Below are 24,068 nucleotides of genomic sequence, written 5' to 3'. Positions count from 1 at the left end.
AGCCCATTCTGGTCGGATAAGACGGATGGGCTGCAAATATGCAAGTGATATGCCTTTCACTTGGCGTTTGTAGACGGATACACATATTTTTCGTCCGCCTCCGACCCGATACGTCAGAATGGCTGGCGTAGAGGACCTACCACATCTTCCACATTCTGATTGGCCTAAAATAAAAGATTGAAGAATTTCGATTGGGTCAAGCTAATAACAAATTGCTAATTGGTCGATAATGAGCCCCCATGCCCCATATAAAAATTAAGTGAGGTCGGATAACTGATTATATTCATCCATATCAAAACGGCAGAAATGGTCGATTTACAGGATATCGATGTGGATTTGGTGGTTGATTTGACACTCGCAGCCCAATTTATCAGCCAGTCTAGCTAGATCAATTTGTGCTTTTTATAGACCTCGATTAAATAAAACGACCTCTATTTACTAAAAATGATGCATCAGGCTAAGTAAAAGGACAGAAGCATTGAAATGCACAATAAATTGCGATTATTAATACGAGAGATAAGGATATTGTATTCATCGGGTATTCTAATCTTTGGCCGTACCTAGCGTGTAGGCTGGGAACAAAATATTAGGAAACTTCTTGCTCACAACTGAGAACTCGTCGAACGAGATAACTCCGTCGCCGTCCTTATCCCCTTGGGACATAATAGTGTCCGCCTTGCGCGCAACTTCCGATTCGCTAGAGGCCATGTGGTTCGCCTTCAGGATCTTCATCAGTTCTTGTCGCGTGATCACACCGTTACCATCTTCATCAAACACGAGGAACGCGAACTTTAGTTTCTCCTCCTTCTCAGCACCCGTGAAATTAGACAACGCAATCATGAACTCCCGGACGTCGATCCGACCCGTCTTGTCATTGTCGAACAACTGGAACACCTTCTCGCACTGCGGCGATGGATCCACCTGCAGCACCTCGCAGAACTCCGAGTAGTCGATCTGGCCCGATCCATCTTTATCTGTGGCTTGGAATCGCTTGTACGCCTTCTTCACACTCTCGGGTTTGATACCGTTATCGCGTGCAAACTCTTCCAGCGCCATTTTGCGCTGATTACGAAGCTGAATGGCCTGAGCGCCCGAAACTGCACCTCCAGGAGCTGCAGCTTTCTCCGGAAGAGCTGTAGTGACACCCAATCCGGGTGGGGGCTGCTTCCCTTTCGTAACCATCGCGTAAAACTCGGCAAAGCTCACCTGGCCATCGCCATCCTTGTCAACCATCTTGATCATTTCATCTACTTCTTCGTCTGTAGGCGCCTCGCCAATATTTATTAGCACATGGCGGATTTCCGCAGCACCCACATAGTTATTGTGATCCAGATCAAAGGCTTTAAATGCCTCGAGAATCTCCTTGTCGGTGAACTTGCCGTTCGGGTCTCGAGGCGGTTCGGACGGTGCCAATGGCAGCGCACCAGGAACAGATACGGCATTCGCTCCTGGGGGCAACGGAGCCACTGCAGGACCTGAGAGTATCGGAGGGGCCATGGGTGGAGCCTTGACGGGTCCTGTCGCGCCAATTTCGGGCTTCGTGAACTTGGCAACGATCGCCAGCTTCCCGGCAGGGCTGTTCTCGCGATCCCGTAGCTCGACGTCACCTTCAAAGCCACCCTTTGATAGCCACGACACGATCTCCACCTTCGCCTGCGCCATGAACCGGTCTTGTCCTCCTTTTTCTTGGTCCCAAACTTCGACCACGAGCTCCTTCTCGGTTGCAATATTGAAGTCGAAGGTCTCATTAAACTCAGGCGTCTTGCCACCGCCTGCTTGGACCTTAGTCTGTACGTTCTGCGTGCCGATCGTGAGCTTCACATACGGGTCTGCAGTGTCCAGCATTCCCAGCTTTTTTAGGTCAAACGCACGCAACACCTTCACAGAGAGCTTGCCGAAACGAGCTGCAGCGGCACCGCCTGCAGGGGGTACAGCCGCAACACTAGTAGGTGGGAAACTGCCAGGTGGGCCTCGTGGTGGTAAGCCCCGCGGCATCATACCTACAAAGCAAGATGGTATTGTCAGTGCCAGCAACCATGAAAGCAGATCATTACCATCGTACCTTCCGCATGCTGGGAAGCGGCCGCTGGCGAAACCTCGCTCGGTGGAGCTCGTGGCGGTGGTCCCCTCGGTGGAGCTCCCTGCATTCCGGGAGGCATCATTCCTGGCGGCATTCCTGCACGTGGTGGTGGCAAACCAGGTGGGGCTCCCGGAATTCCTCGTGGCGGCATGCCAGACGACATTTGTGGTGGCATTCCTGGCGGCGCTCCCGGAATTCCTCGAGGCGGCATGCCTGGCGGCATTCCAACGCGCGGTGGTGGCATTCCTGGAGGAGCTCCCGGAATTCCTCGAGGCGGCATGCCAGGAGGCATTCCCGGCGGCATCCCAGGAGATAATTGACGTGGCATTCCTGGCGGAGCACCCGGAATACCTCGCGGCTGCATTCCCGGCGGTATTCCCGGCGGCATTCCTGCACGCGGTGGTGGCATCCCTGGCGGACCTCCCGGAATTCCTCGTGGCGGCATGCCAGACGACATTTGTGGTGGCATTCCAGGCGGCATTCCCGGCGGCATTCCTGCCCGCGGTGGTGGCATCCCTGGCGGACCTCCCGGAATTCCGGGAGGTGGCATTCCTGCGCGTGGTGGTGGTGATCCCAGTGGAGCTCCAGGAATTCCTCGAGGCGGCATGCCAGGCGACGTTTGTAGTGGCATTCCAGGGGGAGCTCCTGGAACTCCTCGCGGCGGCATTCCTGCGCGCGGTGGTGGCAAGCCAGGCGGAGCTCCCGGAGTACCTTGAGATGGCATTCCTGCGCGCGGTGGCGGTGATCCAGGTGGAGCTCCAGAAATACCTCGAGGCGGCATTCCTGGCGGAGCTTCCGGAATTCCTCGCGGCGGCATTCCCGGCGGCATTCCCGGAGGCATTCCTGTGCGTGGTGTTGGCAATCATGCTCGTATATCCGAGTGACGTATCGTAACACATAACGTACCTGGCGGGGGCCCTGCGCGTGGTGGAGCTCCTTTTCATCCCAAAAGATACATACGCTTAGCAATTAACTTCAAAAGAATCAATATTAATCTCACTAACCTGGTGGTGGTCCTCGGCCCGGAGGAGCGCCTACTCGCACAGGAAATTACAATCGTGTAAGCATCTTCCACTGCGAATACTGCACTGAAAGTATTGAGTACCTGGTGGCGGTCCCCGACCCGGCGGAGCTCCTATTTCAGATCAAGAGTTCAGTTTTACAGTGCCATTCGTGCAGAATAGCATACCTGGTGGAGGACGCCTTGGTGGGGCAAATCCTGGTGGTGGACCCCGCGATTGCGGGTAACCTGACGGTGGCTGTCCCGGTGGACGTCCCCTTGGTGGTGGCCCCTGACTGCATCATACCGTGGGGAAACCAGTGAGTTTTCTAGAATTAATCAACCAGGCCAGCTCCCACGGCAGCAATCAGACGTACGGCGGGGAAGCGTCGGCCATGGCGGCGGACGCCTTTGCCTGCTAGCTCTGGGAGCTCAAGCGACTACCGGTATCTGCTAGTTGTACTGCTGCCCGGTCATTCAAAGCCGCATCCTGTGTGGCACCAACACCTCAAAGCTCAGGACGCCATTACCACAGTCAGAGCAGCCAACCTACAGCGGCGATCGGACAGCAAGTCGGTCAATCCAGACAAGATCACAATTGTAGCCAAAGGTCGCGCCATGAACTATTTTCAATCGTGGCTTTCGCAATAACTTGTTGCTGCAGTTAATGCAGAATATCCACGAGAAATGTACTGCAAGTTGAAAGGCACGATCGCTTCATAATGTCCGAATAAGCATCTATCGTGAACTGCACACCTGGTGCTGATACAAAAAAGCCCTGTGCGTACTTCCGCATTTCCCTGTCTAGACAGCATTTCCAAGGTTCTCGCCCCATCTCAACATGCTGCATGAAGAGTTGGTGTCGGGTGTGTAAAGTTTTGTCATGTTACGCCTCGGGTTTCTCCTTCGAAGCTGTTTGTTTCTTGATCATACTAGCAATCTTTCCCGGCGCCTTGGGTGGAAGTTTAGGCGCGCGACCCAAGAAACGCGCAATGCGTGGCGTCACCGCGATCGTCAGCGCCAGGCGCACAGGTTCCGTGAACTTGGTCGCGATCCACGCCAGCAAGAATGTCCCCGTCTTCGAGCTCACTTGCTCCACTTCTAAGTACTGCGCAATGCCCAAATCCTCCGCAATCTTCACAAACCTTCAGAAACCACAAATATCACAGGATTTTTAGCAGCTTCAACAGTAAATTGTCACGTAGAAGATCACTGAGAACCCACTTGTTCGTCGTTGCAACGAGGTTAAAGCTTTCGTCAGACTGCCCTTCACCCTTTGAGCTGGTCCTTCTGTTAGTGCGCAGCCAGCCCTGATCGATGGCCAGGTACATGGAGCCGAGCACAGCTCCATACATGGACAGGTACGTGCCAATGGCAACGATGCCGTATTTGCGCCACAAATCCTTAAGACGCTCGAGGTGCGACAAGCTCTCGGCAGTGGCCGCTTCGCCTCCAGAAGCTTTGGAAACCGATGAGCTGGAGCGGCAAAGAACGGAGGAGCGAGAGGCCAGCGAAGTCAGGAACGATGGAGACCGGGCGCGCGGCTGCTGCTGCGCAAAGAAGCGTTCTATACGAGCCGCAGGCAGCACAGACGTCGGAAATCTAGCTGTGCTAAGCGGAAGCGCCCGAAGGGCGGCGGTGCGCCGCGCAGCACTCACGAGACTCGCGGCGCCGAGCATCCTGGTGGCGAAATCGGTTTTGTGGCTGGAGGTGGATTATCCGATAAGTGCGGTGATTCGTTCATTCGAATTGATAGATTTTGGGAAACCTAATTGGAGAGGATAATATTTATTAGAGAAAACGTTCAGGTCTGTCGCAGAAGGCATTTTGGTATGGGTACATGATTATTCGATTATAGAGAAGTGTGCTACAATGATGATGAAGCCTAAAAGGTACAGTTGAAGTGGGTTTTGTCCTCCAGGATCACTTTCAGATATAATTGTCGCCTTGTGGGCTGCTTAGGCAAGTAAAACCGAAAAAGCAAAGGACACCAAAGCCGCACCAGCCGCCAGGATGGAGCTTGACGCAGTGGATCCCGTCGTTGCGTCCGCTGATAACACTGCCGCCTTCTGTAGAGTCGGAAAGGTGAAGTTCTCAGGAGGCGGGACACACCCCGTGGCTGTGCTGCTGCAGAGCGTGCACATCTGTCCGTAGTGTTGGCGCTTGCAGCCAAACTCCGAGTCGCAGTCCTTGACGTTAAAGTAGCATGGCGGATTTCCGGCAGTGAGCTCAGGAGTGGTAGCATGTGCTTAATCACTGCACTTTCAATCTGCGACGACGTGTTGGTCTTGAGCAGATTGGCGTAGGTCGACAGCAACTTCTCTGTGCGTGCGGCATTGGCCGTTGTGTTCTGCGGGTTCTTCCAGAAGGTGATACTGGCATTCCAGACACCCGCCTCCGAAGCTTGGAACTCGACGCCACCGGCCTCGCAGAACTGGAGTACTTGTTACCTGTAGCCTTATTCGTCATGGCGGTGATGCCGACGACGTCGTCAATCGGCACGTAGCCGAGAACCCGGTAGTTGTACGTACACGAAATACCATCCGGCAGTGTATCCATATCGCAGAGACCTTGTCGACTTGAGTCACGGCAATCCTCCGTTTTGTTCGCCCACTTCTGAAGGGGGCAGTTGTTGGGGAATGAATACCACCAACAGTGAGGGTACGGTGCACGCGCATCGGTCTCCTTGGATTCGCCGCCGATAAAAGGCCCGAGGTTCGGTACGCTGGCGTTGCCGTTGAGTGATACGCACTCCTTGGAGAACGCGCTTGTTCCAGCAATCGGCGTGCATTGGCCACCGTCCATAGGCAGCATCGGACCGTACTCCGATTCGTACTCCGCGACAGTTTCGTTGGTCTGGGCGAAGACGATTTCATAGAAGACCACGTACTGCATCCCGTTCTTGCGCCAGCATCTGTCCTCCTCGCTTCGAGTGTTGTAGTTGATTCCCTCGGCTTGCACGTACATGAGTGCACCCTCGACTGACGCAGTGTTCACAGTGTCGAGTGCCCCTCGGAGCTGCTCCTCAGCCGTGTCGTAGAACTTGGAGCCGAATGTTTTGGTCGTCGCGTTCCAGACCGGGGCATCGCTTTGAACCCGAGCTTGAATCACTCGCACTGGTTTGGTGTGGTAGTTATCGAAGTTGGAGATCTTCTTGAGCGAGCTAATATAGCTAGTCGAAGTAGAAGCGACAAGCGCGCGGCTGCGGTACAACGGGCGTTCAGTGACTTCCAGACAAGGACACTTCTCGGTCTGAAGCTGCATTCGCGGTCGACAGAGCCAAAGCCGAGACGGCAACGGCAACGTAGATCTTCATGATGAAGCTTGTTAGTGAGTAGATTTCCCTTGCGGACCTTTTTAAGAAATGAGAAAGCATGAAATGTATTATTCAGTCCCCTGCCGGTAGAACAAGTAGGTGTTAGTCAGATCGCAGTGTCGTTACCGAAACAATGGTGGTATCAACTATCCTTATCAACGATGACCACAATGTTTAGGTGGCGTCAGTTGAGCTACTTCAGGACCAGATCGTGAACCAGTTCACTCATTTGGTCTTACCCGGAAAACTATTTTTATTGAACGAATGCCACCACTGATGTTCTTCTATCAATAATTAAGAGGCACCTTTGCTATCTTCGTTTGTCGACCTTGTTGAAGCCAAAATTAGAGAGTACGTCGTACTGGAGTTGGCAATGCACTAGATGAAGACCACTCATTCTCCAAAAAGCGTTCCAGCCAGCATAGCCCAACCCGTCCTCTCCACAAGTTCTGGCCCAGCCATTAGCCTGCGCTCCACAAATCAAGAATCAACATGAAGATCTTCATTCCCATCGCTGTAGCTGCTGCAACAGTATCCACTGTTTCTGGTGCGACGACGTGGATCGATGGCCTCACCAAGATTGAAAACTCCGACTCGTACCACATGAAACACGTCCACGTCGTGCAGGCCCGAGTGCAGAGTGATGCTCCGTTGTGGAATGCGACCACCGAGACGTTTGGCTCGAGATACTACAAGACGGCCGAAGAGCAGTTCCGAGGGTTACTCGACACCGTGAACACTGCCTCCGTCGAAGGAGCACTGATGTATGTTCAAGCCGAGGGCATCGACGTCACGTACCAATCCACAAAGTGCGAGCGCAAGAACAACATGAAGTACGTCGTCTTCTACGACATCGTCGTCGCACAGACCAACGAAACCTTGGCGGAATACGAGGCAGAGTATGGTCCTTTCTTAGCGATGGACGGAGGTCGGTGCAATCAAGTCAATGGGACAGAGTCAGAGGAATGTCTCTCTCTGAACGGCAATTCCACCTTGAATGTTCCTAGTGTCGGTCCATTCGTTGGCGGAAGTGAGAAACAGACCGATAGTCGAGCGCCGTACGAGAATTGTTGGTGGTACTCGTTCCCCAACACTTGTCCGTTGCAACCGTGGAAAACGAAAACGGCGGAATGCCGCGCGAATACGCGTCAAGGCCTCTGCGATCTGAAAGAATTGCCCGACGGTATCAAATGCACATACAACTACCGTGTGCTTGGTTACGTTCCACTCGACGATGTTGTCGGGATCACAAGCCTCAAGAACAAGGCCGGTACCGGGACCTATGCCAATTATTCCGAGTTCTGTACCGAAGGAGGAGTTGAGTTCAAGACCGAGAGTAACAAGCTGGTTGACAGCCTTCCTTTTTGGGAAAAACCTTCCGAGACTTCGGAGAACACGAAACGCGCCCAAAAGCTGCTCACAGCCTATGGAGACATGCTCACGTCCAAAAAGTCATCTCAAATTACCAGCGACGACATTGGCCACATGAAATCACTTCCCGCCGTGAACGATCTGGTCACGGAGAACCCAAAATGCTATGAAAACGTCAAGAAGTGCGCTACTGCAACTCATGGCTGCAAGCGCGAGCTGTACGGCCAGATCTGTACTGTGTGCAACGCTGCTGCAAATGGCTGCGAGGTGGCGCCAACCTCGTTTAAGTACCCGTCGCTAGCGAAGGCCATTGCGGTGAAATCCTCTGAAGGAAACGCATCGAGTGGAAGCAGCAGTGAAAACACACCAACTCCAACCCCGACGTCCAGCTCTACTAGCCTCGCTATTACAGTTAGTGCGCTAGTCGCATCGCTCGGACTGTCGGTTCTGTTGGGCTAAATGATAGGGTCCAAGGCTATGCCGTAGTCCTCCGCATCTTGATTACAAAATAGCGAACATTATGAAAGAACTCCATCACAATCCCTTTTTCGACAGCCCTGCTTTGAGAAGGATAATTGAGAGGATGAATGGCAGTTAGAATAACTTCGCTGACTTTTGCCCTCGTCGAAATCGACAATATTTCAGCAACTCCGACAAATCCGGAGGAGCCGGGTACCTACGCGCAGGCATGCCTTTGGTGCTTCTGCCACTGTGGTTCCAGTCCTGTACGTCTCAGCCCGAAATATGCAACTTCAGTATTGTAACTGATGAGTCATGCTTTGTTGCTTGCAAAAATAGATAGCGATCTCTATTGATTGCGCGACATCGGCTAATTGTTGGCTGCCTCACACGAATGAGCTGGGAGATCAAGTCAAGTATTCACAATCACGATGTTGCCTGCCCGTATCAGTGATCTGGATTCAGAAGAACTTAATATCTTCGAGGAACCCGCAGCAACAGGAGGCGACGACCGCATCGAAGCTGATCGCGTAGTGTTTGCTCGATCTGCGTCTATTCGGCGACTCTCTTCTGCCACAATAACTCGAAAAGGATCGTTTCGACGGTCTCTGCTGCTTGGAGCTACTTCAACCCCTCAACTATCTGCATCGTCACCACTGCGACGTCCAGCGACAGCAGCTGCCACAACACACAGTCGTGTACATCAAGCGCTGCGTGAGAATGACAACAGCTTTGAGTTTTCTAGCAAGGAGGCCACACTGGATGGACTGCTCTATTCGTCACGATTCCCGATCAAGGAAATCACGAACCGGAGAACTTCTTCTGCGTTTCTTTGGAAAGACAAGAGGGGCGATACCGATGAAATCAAGAGCAATGACGACGATCCTAGTAGTGAAGGTGCAAAGGAATGTACGCCTTCAATGTATATCCAGGCCAAGAAGAGGGAAAGACGACGACAGCTTTTGGCAGAGCGGGAACGAGCTCGATCTGCAGCGCCCACGTTGATGTCAGGCTCCAATAGTGACTCTGCGATCAGAACAGTCCCAGTGGTTGACGAAGCTGCATTTATTCTTCGGAAGCGGCGCTGCGCTAGAACTTTCGAAGAAATGATTGCTGCTCGATTGAAGCCTGACTCAGAATCTAGAGCTAAAAGTGCCACCGATGGGGATACGCACCCTTCAAGAATCGACAGCGGTGTTTACAAATTATTGGAACATGGTATCATTCAGTCCGTGCTGGCATTGAGCGCAAGTTCTGACGCAGCTACGCAGGGACATTGTTGCCGAGCGCTTTATTATTTGTCTCGGTTCCACGCTGCCCGGAAGCCCATGATCGCGCAGAACGTCGTTGCAAGTCTAAAGCAGCTCTCACGGACTCCACTGCCATTTCCTCGACAAGATATCGCAGCCACTCTGTGTCATCTGTCCGAAGAAGACAATGTCGTCGAAGCTTTGTTTTTCGAAGGGATCGATCGCTCACTTTTACGTTTAATCACGTCTCCTAGTTGGGAGACCAAGCGCATTTGTGCGGCTACTGTGTTCAATTTATCGGCAGATGCGCGGGATATCCGACATTTCCGAGAGGTTTTCTCTCAGCTGTTAATCGCCGTAACGAAAGCTAACGGTGGAATCGGTGGCAGCAGCCTGCTGAACACAACAGATATGAATTCTTCGTCTACCTTTTTGATCAAGGCGATCTACAATGCGTCCCTGGTACCAATATTTCACTGTGCTCTAATCGGAGACAATATCCCCCGGTTTCTGGCTACACACATTCCGTTGGTACCTCCTATTATTCAAGGCTGGGCACTCCGCTCTTTTATCTCACTGTGTGAAGTGCAAGCCAACCGGCAACTCCTGATCTCATCGCAATTCTGTGAGCTCTTAGAGTCGATGCTGCTTTCCACGAATGATGAAATTCAAGAAATCACACTCTTGATATTGTTGCAGCTGTCCGCCGACGAAGGAAGTCGTATCAAGATCTGCAACTGGCTGCCGATCCGTTCGCTGGTACGGACGACAACCCAGCACATCAAAAATGATTCAAAGTCACTGTCGAGTCGAAGCCGAGATCTGGTGTATCTGCATTCGTGTCTCCTTCGAAACTTGTGTGACAGCGTGTTGACACACCATGATCTAATCCAAGAAGGTGCTGTCCCCGTGCTACTGGAAATGAGTCGAATGTCTCAACCGACGGTCAAAGTGAACGCGATCTGCTCCCTTTGTTACCTCATTTTAAGCTCTACAGACGAAGTGGCGATCCACATACCAGAGCTGATCGAGTTACTACTGTCACTGACGCGGTCGTCGAACCCGCAAGACTGTGTTTTCGCCGTGGAGTCTCTCTACAATATTTCGTGCTGTGATGACTGCATTCCTCTCCTCTGTGAGTCGGATTCATTACTGGATCGATTGTTACAAATTGCTACTGATCCCGTTCATAAGAAGATTGCCGAGTTGATAGCTGCCATTGTGTACCGACTAGCAGGGCTGGTCAGCTGTGCTCCTCAATTATTACAAAGAGGATTCCTCTCCCAACTGGTACATCTCATCCGTCAATACCCAATGTGTCGAGCTTACGCTCTGAACGCGCTTTTCTTGCTAGCTAGCAATGGCGGAGATGATTTCCCTCACGGCGGTGACGAACTGACACAGCTTGTACTTGCGCTTTTGAGCAATGGTAAAGAGCTCAAGATGGCAGCAAAGATGTGGATGAAACCAGGGATTCCTGCACGACTCGTGAAGCGCAAGACCAACCTCGATATTGCTCAGGGCGATCCAGCGACAATCGGAAGTGGTGTCACCTTATTGGCACATCTGGCGCACCACCCGAAGAATCGAGCAGCTCTTGTTCGCAATGGAGCAGTGTTTCGCTTCCTTAAAAAACTTAATCGCTTAAGACCCAAGGTGGCACCAAATGGAACGACAGATGAAAATGACACGATATGCATCGGTGCAGAGAGCGAGGAGGAAGGGATGGAGTTTGAGGGCGATGACGACACCATTCTGACCAACTGTGCATTCGTGTATTACTGTCTCACTTCTACTCAGGAAGGATGTGAGTTTCTCGTGAAGGAGCGGGGGGTTGAAGACCTTATTCATCTTTCACGAATTCGAACCACAAACACTGGGGTAAAGGCTGAGATTGGTGATGGCGAAGTAGCGTATACGATGAAAGAGTTGTGTACTCTTGCTTTATGTCGTCTATCCTCCTTCACCGGACTTGAATCGCGACTGATTGAGCAAGGGGCGATTCAAACTGTGATGGTGTTGGCACTCGTAGCGACCGACAGTATCACGATCAAGGCGCTGTGCATTATGACACTTGCCAATTGCCTCGTGGACGTCACACCAAATTGTTTGCAATCACTCGTTGGCCACGGTATTATCTGGGCTCTCTCCTCATTGTGTCACGTCGAGTACCCCGAAGTCAGCTACGTATGTGCTGTGTCATTGTGCAATCTGTCAGCATATCCCAGTAAGATCCCGAAGTTCCTGGATGCTGGTGCACCGAAAGCTCTCGTCCACTTACTATCTCAAAGCGGGGGAGCTGATGCCGCTGAAGACGCTGCGATTGTGCTCGTGACGGTGAAAACTATCGCGAATCTGGTCGCGAACGAGAAACTCTGTCAAGTGTTTTTGAATGAAGGACTGGAGAAGCATTTAAACATGCATTTCTCGTCTCCTGAGAGCAGTGAAGAGCTCCGACAACTAGCTGCGATGGTTCTTTTGCGTGTTACTAGTGCGAACGACGCCGTGATATCACCGGAAAGAGTCAAGCTCACGATGCTCCTTTGGATGGAACAGATCATCGATATGAAGGACGAAGATCTGGTGCGCAATTGCATGCTCACAGTACACGACCTCACGAGCAACTCATCACTCGATGTGGCGGAGCTCGATGTTCCACATATATTACGGATACTGATCCAAGTTCTTCAGCGCCACCACACGCACAACACGCACATTGTGACACTCTGTCTGTCTGCGCTGTACAACTTGTCGTGTCAATTGGCAGCACTTCCGATGATCGTGCAGTCCGAGATCATGCCTTTCTTGCGTCAGCAAGTGCCTTTAACAGAAACCACTTTGGCTGCGCAGAAGCGGAGAAGTGCGAGCTCAGCTCATTCTCCGCCGCAGTCGACGACCGCTAGCTCTGCCAACATGCAGCTGTGCTGTCTCGTACTTCACAACCTCAGTTGCTACCATGCTGCTGTCGACGAAGGCGTTCTTGCTGCCCTTGTGTCTTGTCACGCTGTCGCTACACTGCATGATATTTACTTCGGTCCTAACGATGGTCTCAAGGAGACAACTGCGGTGGCGATCTGTAACATTACCGTCGGGAAAGTGAATTCCACCCGAGTACTCGAAGACCACGCCGGTCGAGTGTTGCTTCACTTTATACGTAGTGAACACTTCTCCCCAACTTATTATCGTCTCGTGACAACAGCGTTGCGGAAGCTGAGCAATGCACCAGGAAACCAGAGCTACTTGCTCAATGCACATATTGCAAGTGCGATGGTCTCCATATTGGACCTGCCCGGCATGGTCAATGATGCCAGCTCAAATATCCTCGCGGCTTTGTGTCATTTATCTAGTTGTAAGACCCACCTTCCCCGGCTTCTTCAAGATGGTGTGTTACCGTGCATCGTAAAGCTCGCTGACCGTGCGGATGCCACAGGTGAGATGGTTAACTACTGCTTCGAACTCATCTCGAATCTTTGCAGTATTGATTTTCAGGAATACTTGAAGGATTGTCCCGAGATCAATGTTATTGGAACATTGGCTAAGCTTTCGGATCATCATAAACAGAGTCATCACCGCCAACATATTGGGCAACAAGCACTAACGACCTCTCTTGCGTCGTATTGCGCTAGAGGAGAAGGGAGTTCTCTGTCTTTACCAGTGTTGATGACAAATCTGATGAAAAGTGCCACCTTTACGACTGGGGCCGCCAAGAAAACTCTGCAGCTCAAGGCTAATTACACTGTCCCTGCTCGAAAGTGGAGTCCGCAAGCCCAGTCTAAACCGAAAGACCCTCCACCGCTTGTGTGTACGGAGATTCCACCCACGGACAACGGACAAATCGTTGCTCCGGAGGTGAAACAGCGAATCGGATGCTTCTCACCGCTTCCTAAGGAGCCTCTAATCCGCGATGAGAAGAACGATGCGATGGCGGCTGCACCTGTTAGTGCTCCAGACCGAACCATGTTAACTCGACGAAATAGCATCCGAAGCTTCGGTGTCGGAGGTCTGCGCTCGCGATCAAAGAATACCTCGGTGGTCGGTGCTGGTAAAGTTCTTCAACGTGCCCACGAGTCTCGACATCTTCCGAAATAAAGACATTCACATATTATGACATCTACGACAACGTGGTCTAAAAAAGTGAAGCTTCAATGATGAAAGCTTCGTTTTTTTGCATGAACCAGAAAGTATAAATTTGTGAGAGATCAGCCTATATTGTCATTTTCACTCTACTGCGTGAAAACCTACAGTAGAGGCTCAAGTCCCTAAAAGTGACTCGATGGTTGCGAGGAGAGTTTCTGCGGTGGGTCTGCTTGACGGATCCTCTTCCAAACACCGAGTCTTAATTCTTTCCAGCTCAACAGGAAGATCTTGGACAGTTGACGTCTTCAAGAGGAAGCCCACGCTCCAAATATCCACCTTAATCGTGTGAGACGAAGATTGTATCTCTGGAGCATGCGACCCCTCCCTCAAATGAATCACTTGTTCAGCTGGAGATAGTGCCGCCTCATCGAAGTCAATTAGAAACCATTTATCGCTTTCGCCACGGTACTTTAGCACATTGTCCCATTTCAAATCTCGATGCATGACAGAGATTGCATGCATTGCCGCTAGAGCTTTGAGTATATCGCGTAAAGCAGTCAAAAGCTCGTGAACACTGTCAGGTTCGGATGGGAGGCCCACAGGCTTCAGTGTCACGCTTCGCCGCTGAAGGTTGATCTCGATCAGCTCCGCAACATTCGAGACCGAATATTTCTTCATTCGTCGATGAATCATATCCAAATTGAGAAGTTTAGTGCCGCAGGGCATGTCGGAGGGATAAATCTTTGTCACAGAATTCTCCGCGAACTCGATTTTCACACCATTTTCTTGCGAGAGAACTCCGTACTCAGTCCAGCCTAGCGATGGGATCAGATTCGCAATTGGACGGAGCAGGGTCGAAAGATTGAGTATGGCAAGGAAAAACTGGAGACGGCCCTTGAGTTTATCCAAATCGTACGTTTCGATAGTCTCCACCTTTGCACGATGCTCTGTCGTCTCGTCTTTTGTAATTACCAGCAAGCAAATTCTGCGCCCCACAGCTGCGTAGCCAAAAATGTATGGTGCGGGGTCGTATTTCCAAATGAGGTGTGCATGCAGTTCTTTGATCGGCACCGAGAACGACCCTCTCGCTTTTTCTTCCCCTCGAAGCACACAGATGTCGCTGTTCTTGAAGTTGTTGTAATAGAAGCATAGGTCAGGCTGATACGATCCAGTAATAGCATACTCGTTTGAGTAACGCCGGTAATGATTTCCATCTGATATCTGCATCAGCAATACCGCAATAAGTGAATCCCAGAAGTAATGATATGTGGCTTTTTCTGCGGTCTCGAAGCCAAACCAGAGCGGGTCGATTACAGCACCTAGGATCGAAGCAGTGATGCATCCTAGTCCTTGTTGAGGAGCTTCAAAAATTCTGCTCATAATACTGGACAATTCCCCGGCTGAGTTTTTTGTGGACATTATCATGAATAATCTGTCGTTGACGGGGACTTTGACTCTAAGCTCGCGTTTAAGATGCTTTTTCAAGTCTTTGCAGGTCGCAGGAAGAACTGCAATTTGCGAGTCTTTGATGCCCTTTATCCAGCCTTCGGGATAATATTCCAACCTTCTCTTCTTCCTCGAGTCCTCTAGCACTGGACCACCCTTCGCGACCACCACAAGTACATGGACGTGACTGACAGCTGGCTGAAAATTTTCCTCGAAGCATTGGGACCACAGGATAGAATCCATCCGCGCGAAGCCTATTGGGTGCCCGTGTTTATCAAGCGCCGCCCCAGCCGCTTCAATTCCATCCAGCCATGCACCGCCCTGCTTCGCCAGGAAAAGTTGCAGCTCGTCAGCATCACACTGGATCTTATCCGGATTCGCTGCCTTGATCGCCTGCTTCAAACGGTCTACCGACTTGATCGTGTCGATATGAATGCCAAACTTGCCTTCCGCTGCACCGACGATAGAACAGAAGAGTGTCGCCATCGTGGAATAGGGCCAAGCCGAACTAGCTGGTAGTGCAAAAAAGTAGTGCTATGGGGTTTTCGGCAAAACTTGAAGTATCCTTTCTTCAATTTCTTCTGAGTTTTTCGACCAGTCATATTTTGAAAGATGGAGAATTTTAGTTTTTCTCCATCTTTCAAAATATGACTGATTTTGCTCAAAAATCCAATCAATACTGCACGGATATTTAAAAAAAAACATAAATTAATGAGGAGTGATGTCTAAAACTTAGACAACGTCAAACAAAATGATACTTACGAACCATTTAGAGTTATCGAGATAATCGAGCTTAAAGTTGGCCAATTGATTTTCGAACTTAACCGAAACAATGACATTTATTGTAAGCTTCCATCGAAAAAACTGTAAAACTACCCTTATTCAATTGCTTTTAACAAGAGCTTTAAATTAGCACTTAAATCTCTAAAATTGAAAAATATTGAGCTCACAGCACCTCTAAATGTATCGTCATTTCGAGGGCCCATAAATGAGGATAGTATTTTTGAGCGACCCCAACTTCTTCAGTTTTAAGCATTCTGCAGCTTATAAGGGCTCAAAAGATAGAGGAGACGCCCCGCTTTCGTTTATAGTGCTTAAATCGCGATTCGTTCTTAGGTTCATAAGTATCATTTTGTTTTGGGTTGTCTCGAATAGAGTCATGTACCATGACATCTTTGCCTAATAAAACTTGCAAATACTACCTTAACCCCTCCAGTCCGGATGTTGTATTCTCCGACTTAGTGATTCTCTTATGTTGTCTAATACAACATAAGCTAAATTTAATATGAAAGTTTGTAAGGGGCGTATACAAACTTTCATATAGACCAACAACGGCAAGAGACAAAACATTGGGGGGGGGGTTAAACCTAATCCCTGTGATGGACACCGCACCTTGGCAGCCTTTCTGACAGAGCCGTAATTTACCGTCGGGTATTTTTCGGAGGGAAATCCAGCCGACAGGTCCCTCTCGCTCTCACTTCGGAATTTTCTGGCGGGGATAGCAAGACGATGGAGGTAAAGGACGTAAATTGGAGGTCACTATGGCGTGAGCTTACAAGCAACGGATGGAAGGCGGGCCCGCCGAGAGGCATCGAGCAGGAGCACCGCTATGTTCCCCCAGGTGGAAATGCGCGCGGTAGGAAGGTGAGGACTACTTTCTCGGGACCACTGCAGTGATACAGAACTACCTCGATCGGTTGAGTGGGCCGCAGGACATCAGCACACAAGACTCCGATGTGACAGGCACCAGGGGCGACGTCGGCCCTGAGGAACTCCAGGTGCTGGATGTAGTGATGCCCGTGGACAACGGCGGTGGAGCTGACGCCATGGAGGACGACAACGAAGCTGATATGGCTTTGAGCAACGCTGGCTGTGATCAAGAGGCGGCACTAAGTGTGGACGAGGAGACCAAGACGGAGGACCAAGATCAACCACCTCCTCGCACTCCGCGTCGTCCAGTCCCTAGCGTGAGTGCGCTTCCCGAGATTGGCATAGTTGGTGAGGACGACGACGGCGGTGACGACGTAGCCGATGAGCTCGTGCACTCTCTCAACCGGATGGGGCCTGACGACGACCCCGACGCGTATGAGGTCTTTGACTCTAGCAATGATTCTGACGCTGACGACTTCGACAAGCAGCAAGAGGTATGTTGCCACTAATGCTGGATGCTATGATGTCGCTTATGTTGTATTGTATGTACGCAGGCTAACGATGCTCAGCTGATTGTCGTGGACGGCAACGACGACGAGAGCGACAGGGAGGACGACCCAATCGGCGAAAATGGAGCTGGTGAGACACGATTCAACGAAGGGTTTCTTCGTGCACTTGGTGGCAGCACGGCGTTGGAGTCCGGCGCGCTCAATAGCGACGTATTGCGCGAGCTGGGGCTGTCCGGCTACGAGTCTCCTGCATCTGTTGACGCTCATCACATACTCGAGCAACCGTACGTTCCTGCCCAATGCGGTGGTGATTACCCTGGCCGCAAAGTCTCGTACTACGGCCCCAGTGCGGCGATCAAGAAGGTGGGAGAGACGCCGCTAGCGCTATTCCTGTTCTTTAAGCCGCCGGCCTTGTGGCGCGACATCGCAGGGGAGTCGAGCCTGTACCATCTCTCCACAATCAACAAGCGCGCAGACACAAAGTACACGAAGCATAAGCGCAAGAACCCGTCGTCCGACAAGACACGCGCTCAATTCAAGGCTGCTCTTCAGCAGATTCGGTCCATTCAAGCCGTTGAGCTTTTACATATGGTTGGTCTTCTACTCGCACGCGCCATTCAGCCCAACAGGGAGCGCATGAGCCATCACTGGAGCACGTATGACGAAGGTGGCATCTCGCGTGGCTCGTTTGGCAATTATGAGAATGATGGAAGCATACCCTCGTCAAAGACTAGCCGCGGTGGTGGAACGTAGCCGCTCCTGAAGGTCTTCTGGAGAGCGTCCACGACAGGTCGGATCTTCCAGATCCGGTCGACGCGACTCCTATCATCGTTGTTGTCGCTTAAATGGAGGTTTAGCATAATATGGAAAATGCGATCCCGTGCCGTACCCTACAACAAGACGCGTGTCTATCTCAAAGCGAAGCCCCACAAATGGGGAACCAAGATGTCCTTGACGTGCTGTGCAGAGTCCGCGTACTGCATCCGGTACGCAGTCCTTTTTTTTTGTTTCACGCTAAGTCCTTATGTTGTATTTACCTACGTAGTGGTACCGACCTTGCGGATGCTTATGTTGTACTAGCAGATTTGAAATCTACGCGGGAAAATAACAACTTGCCAGCGAGCTGCCAGGTGTTGAGCCTACTTCCATGCCTGAGGGACCCGCTGCTGATGTTCGAAATAAGCGTGCGGTGTTAGGCCGCGGGCATTCCGAGCACTACCTGGTTGTTACAGACCGATTCTATACGTGCGCAGCCCTAGCAGTCCAGCTGCTGGTAATGAGCGTGTACAACCTGGGCACCGCACTCCCTACTCGGTATGCTGTTAGTTATATTGTGCGTTATGCTGACCCATATGCTGACTCTATGTTTCGCCTATGTTGGATATAGACTTGAATTTTGCAAAGCAATTGTCCCTCCCTCACGGCGAAAGCGCCGTCCCCGAGGCATGACTCGTGGTACACATACGGTTGTCAACTGCAAGAGCGTACCGCAAATGAAGGCGTGCGTGTGGTGGAACAATAGGACTGTGTTATTCCTGACTACTGGTGGTAGCGCTGAGCTCCAGCGTATCGTTCGGCGTGAGGGTGCCCAGCAAGTCGAGGTGCCATGCCCTAAGTTTGTCAAGCAGTACCAGAGCCTGATGGGCGGTGTAGATCGCCATGACCAACTTTGGCTTCAGCGGTACTCGCTGCAGCTGTCCAACCGGTGGCTCAAGTGCTACAAGTCACTGTTCTTCGGGCTGGTCGATATGGCCGTCGTCAATGCCTATATCATCTACAGGGAGCTCCACCAGCGCCGCCAGCAGACACCACTACTTATTCACGTCCAGTTCCTCAAGGAGCTGCATCTGCAGCTCCTACAGCTCACCGAGGCAGACTTGGCACAACCCTCGGGCGTTGCCCTGATGTCGCCTACGCTGACGCCGCCATCGCGCAGCCTGACGGACCATGTAGCAGTCGAGGTAGACGAGTGGCCGAAGCTAAAGGAGAGCGACGGTACGGAGCACTCCAAAAGGCGCCAGCGCTCCTGCAAAGTGTGCAGTCTGCTCCACGGAGAGCGCAAGCGCGGTTACCAGACAACGTTTTACTGTGGCGGGTGCAGCGATGGCCAGAAGCGTGTGTACCTCTGCACACGCGCCAGGCACAGCGTCAAAGGAGCGCCAGTGACCTGCTTCGACTTGTGGCAGCGTGGGCGCAGTCTTCCTCAAGGCCTGACGCTGTCAATGATCCGCGCGCGTGCGCCTGCCACGAAGCCGCAGAAACGACGCCGACTGGACAGTGAGTTGGAGGGAACCATCGGTAGCGATGATGAGCAGAGCAAGTAGTATGCGTTTCAATGGATTGCTTGGTTTTATTTCAGTAACTCAGTAATTTATTCACGATTCGATTCGTCGGAATCCTGTCGGCGGTCACGCCAACACTTGATTGCACTGTATGTCTTCGTCGAACTGCTGCCATAGGCAACATAACCAAGCGCTTCCTTGCCACCATGGCCAACATTACCAGCACTATGTTGTAGTTCGGCCACCATCACCTCAAACCGTGGTACAACCTTTGCCATGCGTTTCAATACAAATGTTAAGACTGTTGTAAATACAACATAGTGACGAAAAATTTGGCAGATTGATGCCGGACTGGAGGGGTTAAGTATGCCTTTTTTCTATGGAATATTTCACCAACAATTCTCGGAATCTGATAATTGTCTGAATGGCAAGTAAATGAGGGAATAAGATTTCTCAGGTACATAGGAGTAGGGCCGTTTTTAGCTGGTTAAATACTTTGTTTTTAGCGTTTTACACATTTAAATGCAGATTTACAGCGATTAAAACATTTAAATATCAGTACTAGATAAAAAGCGATTAAAAACAATTACAAACTGATACTCTCGTTACAAATTCAATTTAGAGCAATCATATGAATGCAAACTTTGTTCTCTGGGTTTCATATTCAGAGTTCTAGAAGGCGAGTCATTCTGACCCAAAACAGGTCTTGCTTCTTATACTCAGATCCCGAACTACAGTGCCTACGGTAATTAGTCTGTGTGAATAAATAGTCACAGTTCGAAATTAGTCACACCGTTCGAATGTGAGACTAATTACCGTGAGCAAGAAAATGTCGTGTTCAAAATTAGTCTGAGTTGATAATTAGTATCACCTTATTTTGGGCATTCGAATTGGCGCAGTGGAAAAGACTGGCCCGGTTTACACTCCTGGCGTGAGTTCGAGTCCCTCCGCAGCAACGGACGGAGCTCGCGTTTTACTGGTGATGCAATAACAGGTCATTTAATAAAAGTGGGTTTCCCACTTACCCTCAACGCGGCACACTACGAAGCAGCGGGTTATGTTTTTTAAGGATATGAATTATACTTTTAATAGAATAATAGCTATGGAGTTGCCTTAAGCTTATTTGAAGAGTATTTGATATTTTATAATTGGAAATGTTATTTTTATGTGACTGCGTCTCTTGGAGGCTAATGTGGTCTATTCTCATTCCAGAAATTCTTCCAACACACCAACGCCTTTTGGAGGCTAATGTGGTCTATTCTCACTTCCAGAAATTCTTCCAACACACCAACGCCTCTTCTCCCTCTTTTAACTGTCTTTTAATGAGCTCCAACTCAGCTCAACTTTCCCCGTGTGGTGGCTGTGGTGACCTCGTTGGTCCTATTCACGTCTGCCCAATCTGCTCTGTTCATATGCACCCATTTTATGGGAAGCCTGTCGGACAAGAGGGCTTCGGACAGCATGTTCTCTGACGAGTGGCGTCGAATGTGGAATGAGAAAAAGATCGAGTTGATTGAGGAGGAGGCATGGCAAAACAAAAAGAGGTCCGATGGAACCTGGTCAGGAAAACTTAAGAATCCAGGAAAGCATTTTTTTCTGTCCCTGGCTGCTAAAGCAGTACGCCAAGTCAACTCTCAAAGGGACAAGAATAATGTGAGCTACGCTCGGAAAGCCATGATTCGATGCGGACTCTCGCTGGATGTTGATGGTGTATGGAGAACTGAACAGCTATTCAGCCACCTTCAAGTAATCATCAAGAAGTTCCCAGATCAATTTGCTGGACAAGCGGTTCCATTGGATATGGCAAGCAAACACCCTAAAAAACAAAAGAATAACCAGACCAGCTTCTCAACAATCGTAAACTAGTGTGACTAATTAGGGTGAGACATTAATTAGTCTAAGTGTGACTAATTCTACCACACCTTAAATAGTCAGAGTGCATAATTAACCACACTCATACTAATTTAGGTGAGCAGAGTCTGCAGCACCTCACATAAATTAGTATAAGTGAGACTAAATACCGTAGCTACTGTAGCGCTTTCGGCACAAAAGTAATATAATTAATAGTTAAGCCTATACCTGCCTGGATTTCTACCTTCTATGTCTTTTACCTGCTAAATCCTTTACCAGGCTCGGCTGCATTTCCTTTTTCTCCTTGGTCCATCATCTCAGCTGTTTTATCCTCAGATCCACCGGATCCATGGCGTAATCATTGTGGTCGCCAAATTATGGGCACACTATCCTGGATCCACGTCGCCTTGATCCACCTCACTACAAGTGTACGCTCTGCATGGATCTGAGTTCTCCGATCTTCCAACATTGTATTACGACCGTCTGTGATCTCCACCGTTCCACGAAAGTTCGAGATTTATTGCATCCTCCATCCCCATATCCTGGATCCAGGTCACTCGATGTGGGATCCTCACCCCCTTGGATCCGGACTCGGAAGAGTAGGATCTGAGACATATCGTTGTATACCTTGCCTTATCGTTTGTCGTTGATACTAAATCCACCTTCAGATGACACCTACCTTCCTTCCTTCATAGAATCCCCACTTGATCCACCTGCACATGGTATATCCCATATCCCCTAGGTGTAATTAGGTGAGGATGGATCCGAGTCTCCACTTGGTGGATCCTGCCTTCCCATACGTTATTCATGCCGGATCCATCGTCAACCCACATAGGATGCCCTTTTACCTTGGCCCAATTTAATTCGAGCAGCGCGGATCCATGCCGGGCAATCCAAATCCTCCCTGACCGCCAGGTGTTGTCACTAATCTGGGATAGTGACCCCTTGTCAGATCCAGTCTCTTATTTCTGAGAACGCACTTCACCGCAATCCTATCACCGACAAAACAACGACCGGACACGCACACTCGCTACCCCGTCAAGTCCGCTTCCTATCAGCCATGAAGCTCCAAAGATCAGGCTCATGGGCAACACTGATACTATGCGCTCGCTGCCACCTCGGCTTCTGCGCTAACGACCGGTCGAATGCGGGGTCCAGCACCTAACAAGTGCTCAGGAGATCGCTGGGACGCGGACGGAGTCATATCAGCACACGCACATCACATCATCCACCCGCGCAGCAAGCGTTTGCTGTGCCTGTACATCCACATTTGCCCGCGCAATAAATGCAGTGCCCACCGCCTTGCGCAATTTTACATCTAATCAGATCCTTTGATTCGTCGAGTGCGGAACTAGACATAGGTTGTGCGAAACCAAGTTGCGAGCTGATGTGTTGCCGCACACCCTGTTCTCATTCTGTCATTGTTGTTTATCTAGCACTACACGGAAACGCAACGTCTATTGCCCATATACATGCTGTTTTGACTCACTAACACCATCCTGAACAGCTGCTGTTGATGCGTACTACTGCGACCGACTGGACGTATCTGTTTCCTATTTTGGTTGTCACTTGGTCTTGGGAGCTCTGCACAAGTATTGCATATGCTTATAGATGCTTAGTGACCTTGCCACGCTGCTGCACCGAATATATAGTGATGGCAAAAAGGCAAAAGTATATTTTCTTCCTTTCGTCGAGTGTTTGTTCGAACAACATTCAAAGCTTATGACACTATTTCTGTTAGTCATGAATAAACAGTGATGTTACCTTGGCCGCCACAAGCCAACATTCACCTGGGACATCATTGATACAGAGTATATTCAGTTTTGCATTATCACTTCTCTTTATTAGAGTTTTAGTCTTATTTCTGATACAAACTGAAATGACAGATTATGCACGTTTAGAGAAGAAAACATACTTTGTTGGGTACAACAATTCAAGTAGATCTTATATAACAGGCGTATCAAGTGCTGAAGTCAATTCAGACCTCAATTTGCACAGTATCACGCAAGAGCCTTCCTGCCCTCAAGAATCGGAGCTACATTGGCCGTACGAGCTCGGTGAAGGTTGGGAATTGCGAAACTAGTGTTGGTAGTGATAACTGGATAATACATTGGCCAGATCCTACAACCTAGTGAGCTTTCCTTTACACGTGCAGATCCGTAAGATTAACCGGATTTACTACTTGGTCGGCTACACCCTAGAGGCTCTCAACTCTCAAAATCCCGTCACAGGAGGCGGCAAGTACGACGAAAAGGAAAACAAAGGCAAGGGAACACCCGCAGGGCAACCCCACGGCCAGATCCCCGATCTAGGCCCTGGATCCATCAAGCTCGAATATTCGCTTGGGATCCAGAAACAACTACGGACGCAGAGTGAAGATCTTACCACTACTGCTCCACCCCATCCCCACGTCTCGCCAAGACACTCAAACTTCACCACTTGAACTCTTCGGAAGTTACAGAGATAGCAAGATCCCCGCCCTACCGACGGGTACACAAGGGTGAGGAAAGTTCAGCAGATCACGAATCATCGGGGGACCCCTCCGTAAGTCGGTGTCTGGGCGCTGTTGGATAAAGTTGGATCCAACAATCTCGCAGAATCTTGGCGTAATTCCTGCTACACCACAATGGTGCGCGTGCCCGGATCTTTTAATGACTCGGCATTTCACCGTGAGTCCCAAGAAGATGCTCAAGTAAAGGATTGAGCCAGGGGAAGAGGCGTTATCGGAGGTCGGATCGACGAAGACGCTGCTGAATGAAGCAAGATCCGCGGATCGA

At 50.3% G+C, this 24,068-nt stretch overlaps 6 protein-coding genes and 1 pseudogene across 6 annotated transcripts; 3 read left to right on the top strand and 4 right to left on the bottom strand.

The window, feature by feature from the left end:
- Positions 1–509: 509 nt before the first annotated feature.
- Positions 510–1,998, bottom strand: PITG_02011 (calcineurin subunit B, putative; the record flags this gene model as incomplete). Its single annotated transcript, XM_002908548.1, has 1 exon — positions 510–1,998. One exon carries the CDS (start codon positions 1,996–1,998, stop codon positions 544–546), a length of 1,455 nt encoding a protein of 484 aa, XP_002908594.1.
- Positions 1,999–3,966: 1,968 nt separating this feature from the next.
- On the bottom strand, positions 3,967–4,759 carry PITG_02010 (uncharacterized protein; the record flags this gene model as incomplete). Its single annotated transcript, XM_002908547.1, has 4 exons — positions 3,967–4,215; positions 4,301–4,556; positions 4,605–4,647; positions 4,744–4,759. 4 exons carry the CDS (start codon positions 4,757–4,759, stop codon positions 3,967–3,969), a joined length of 564 nt encoding a protein of 187 aa, XP_002908593.1.
- A 143-nt stretch (positions 4,760–4,902) lies between these two features.
- PITG_02009 (uncharacterized protein) lies at positions 4,903–6,396 on the bottom strand (the record flags this gene model as incomplete). Its single annotated transcript, XM_002908546.1, has 4 exons — positions 4,903–5,269; positions 5,338–5,514; positions 5,565–6,243; positions 6,317–6,396. The coding sequence occupies 4 exons, from the start codon at positions 6,394–6,396 to the stop codon at positions 5,039–5,041; spliced, it is 1,167 nt and encodes a 388-aa protein (XP_002908592.1).
- Positions 6,397–6,811: 415 nt separating this feature from the next.
- On the top strand, positions 6,812–8,368 carry PITG_02008 (cleavage induced hypothetical protein; the record flags this gene model as incomplete). Its single annotated transcript, XM_002908545.1, has 1 exon — positions 6,812–8,368. The coding sequence occupies one exon, from the start codon at positions 6,889–6,891 to the stop codon at positions 8,224–8,226; it is 1,338 nt and encodes a 445-aa protein (XP_002908591.1).
- An 862-nt stretch (positions 8,369–9,230) lies between these two features.
- Positions 9,231–13,565, top strand: PITG_02007 (uncharacterized protein; the record flags this gene model as incomplete). The annotated part of the gene is made up of 3 exons (XM_002908544.1): positions 9,231–10,227; positions 10,297–11,132; positions 11,214–13,565. The coding sequence occupies 3 exons, from the start codon at positions 9,231–9,233 to the stop codon at positions 13,563–13,565; spliced, it is 4,185 nt and encodes a 1,394-aa protein (XP_002908590.1).
- Positions 13,566–13,757: 192 nt separating this feature from the next.
- PITG_23349 lies at positions 13,758–15,485 on the bottom strand (annotated as a pseudogene; the record flags this gene model as incomplete).
- A 1,023-nt stretch (positions 15,486–16,508) lies between these two features.
- PITG_02005 (uncharacterized protein) lies at positions 16,509–17,911 on the top strand (the record flags this gene model as incomplete). Its single annotated transcript, XM_002908543.1, has 3 exons — positions 16,509–16,643; positions 16,712–17,143; positions 17,204–17,911. The coding sequence occupies 3 exons, from the start codon at positions 16,509–16,511 to the stop codon at positions 17,909–17,911; spliced, it is 1,275 nt and encodes a 424-aa protein (XP_002908589.1).
- Between the last annotated feature and the right edge of the window lie 6,157 nt (positions 17,912–24,068).

This window comes from Phytophthora infestans, genomic scaffold (genome assembly GCF_000142945.1).
Source record: "Phytophthora infestans T30-4 supercont1.2 genomic scaffold, whole genome shotgun sequence".
Lineage (NCBI taxonomy): Eukaryota > Oomycota > Peronosporomycetes > Peronosporales > Peronosporaceae > Phytophthora > Phytophthora infestans.
The sequence above is the reverse complement of the archived record's forward strand: the minus strand, read 5'-3'. Positions and strand labels throughout refer to the sequence as shown.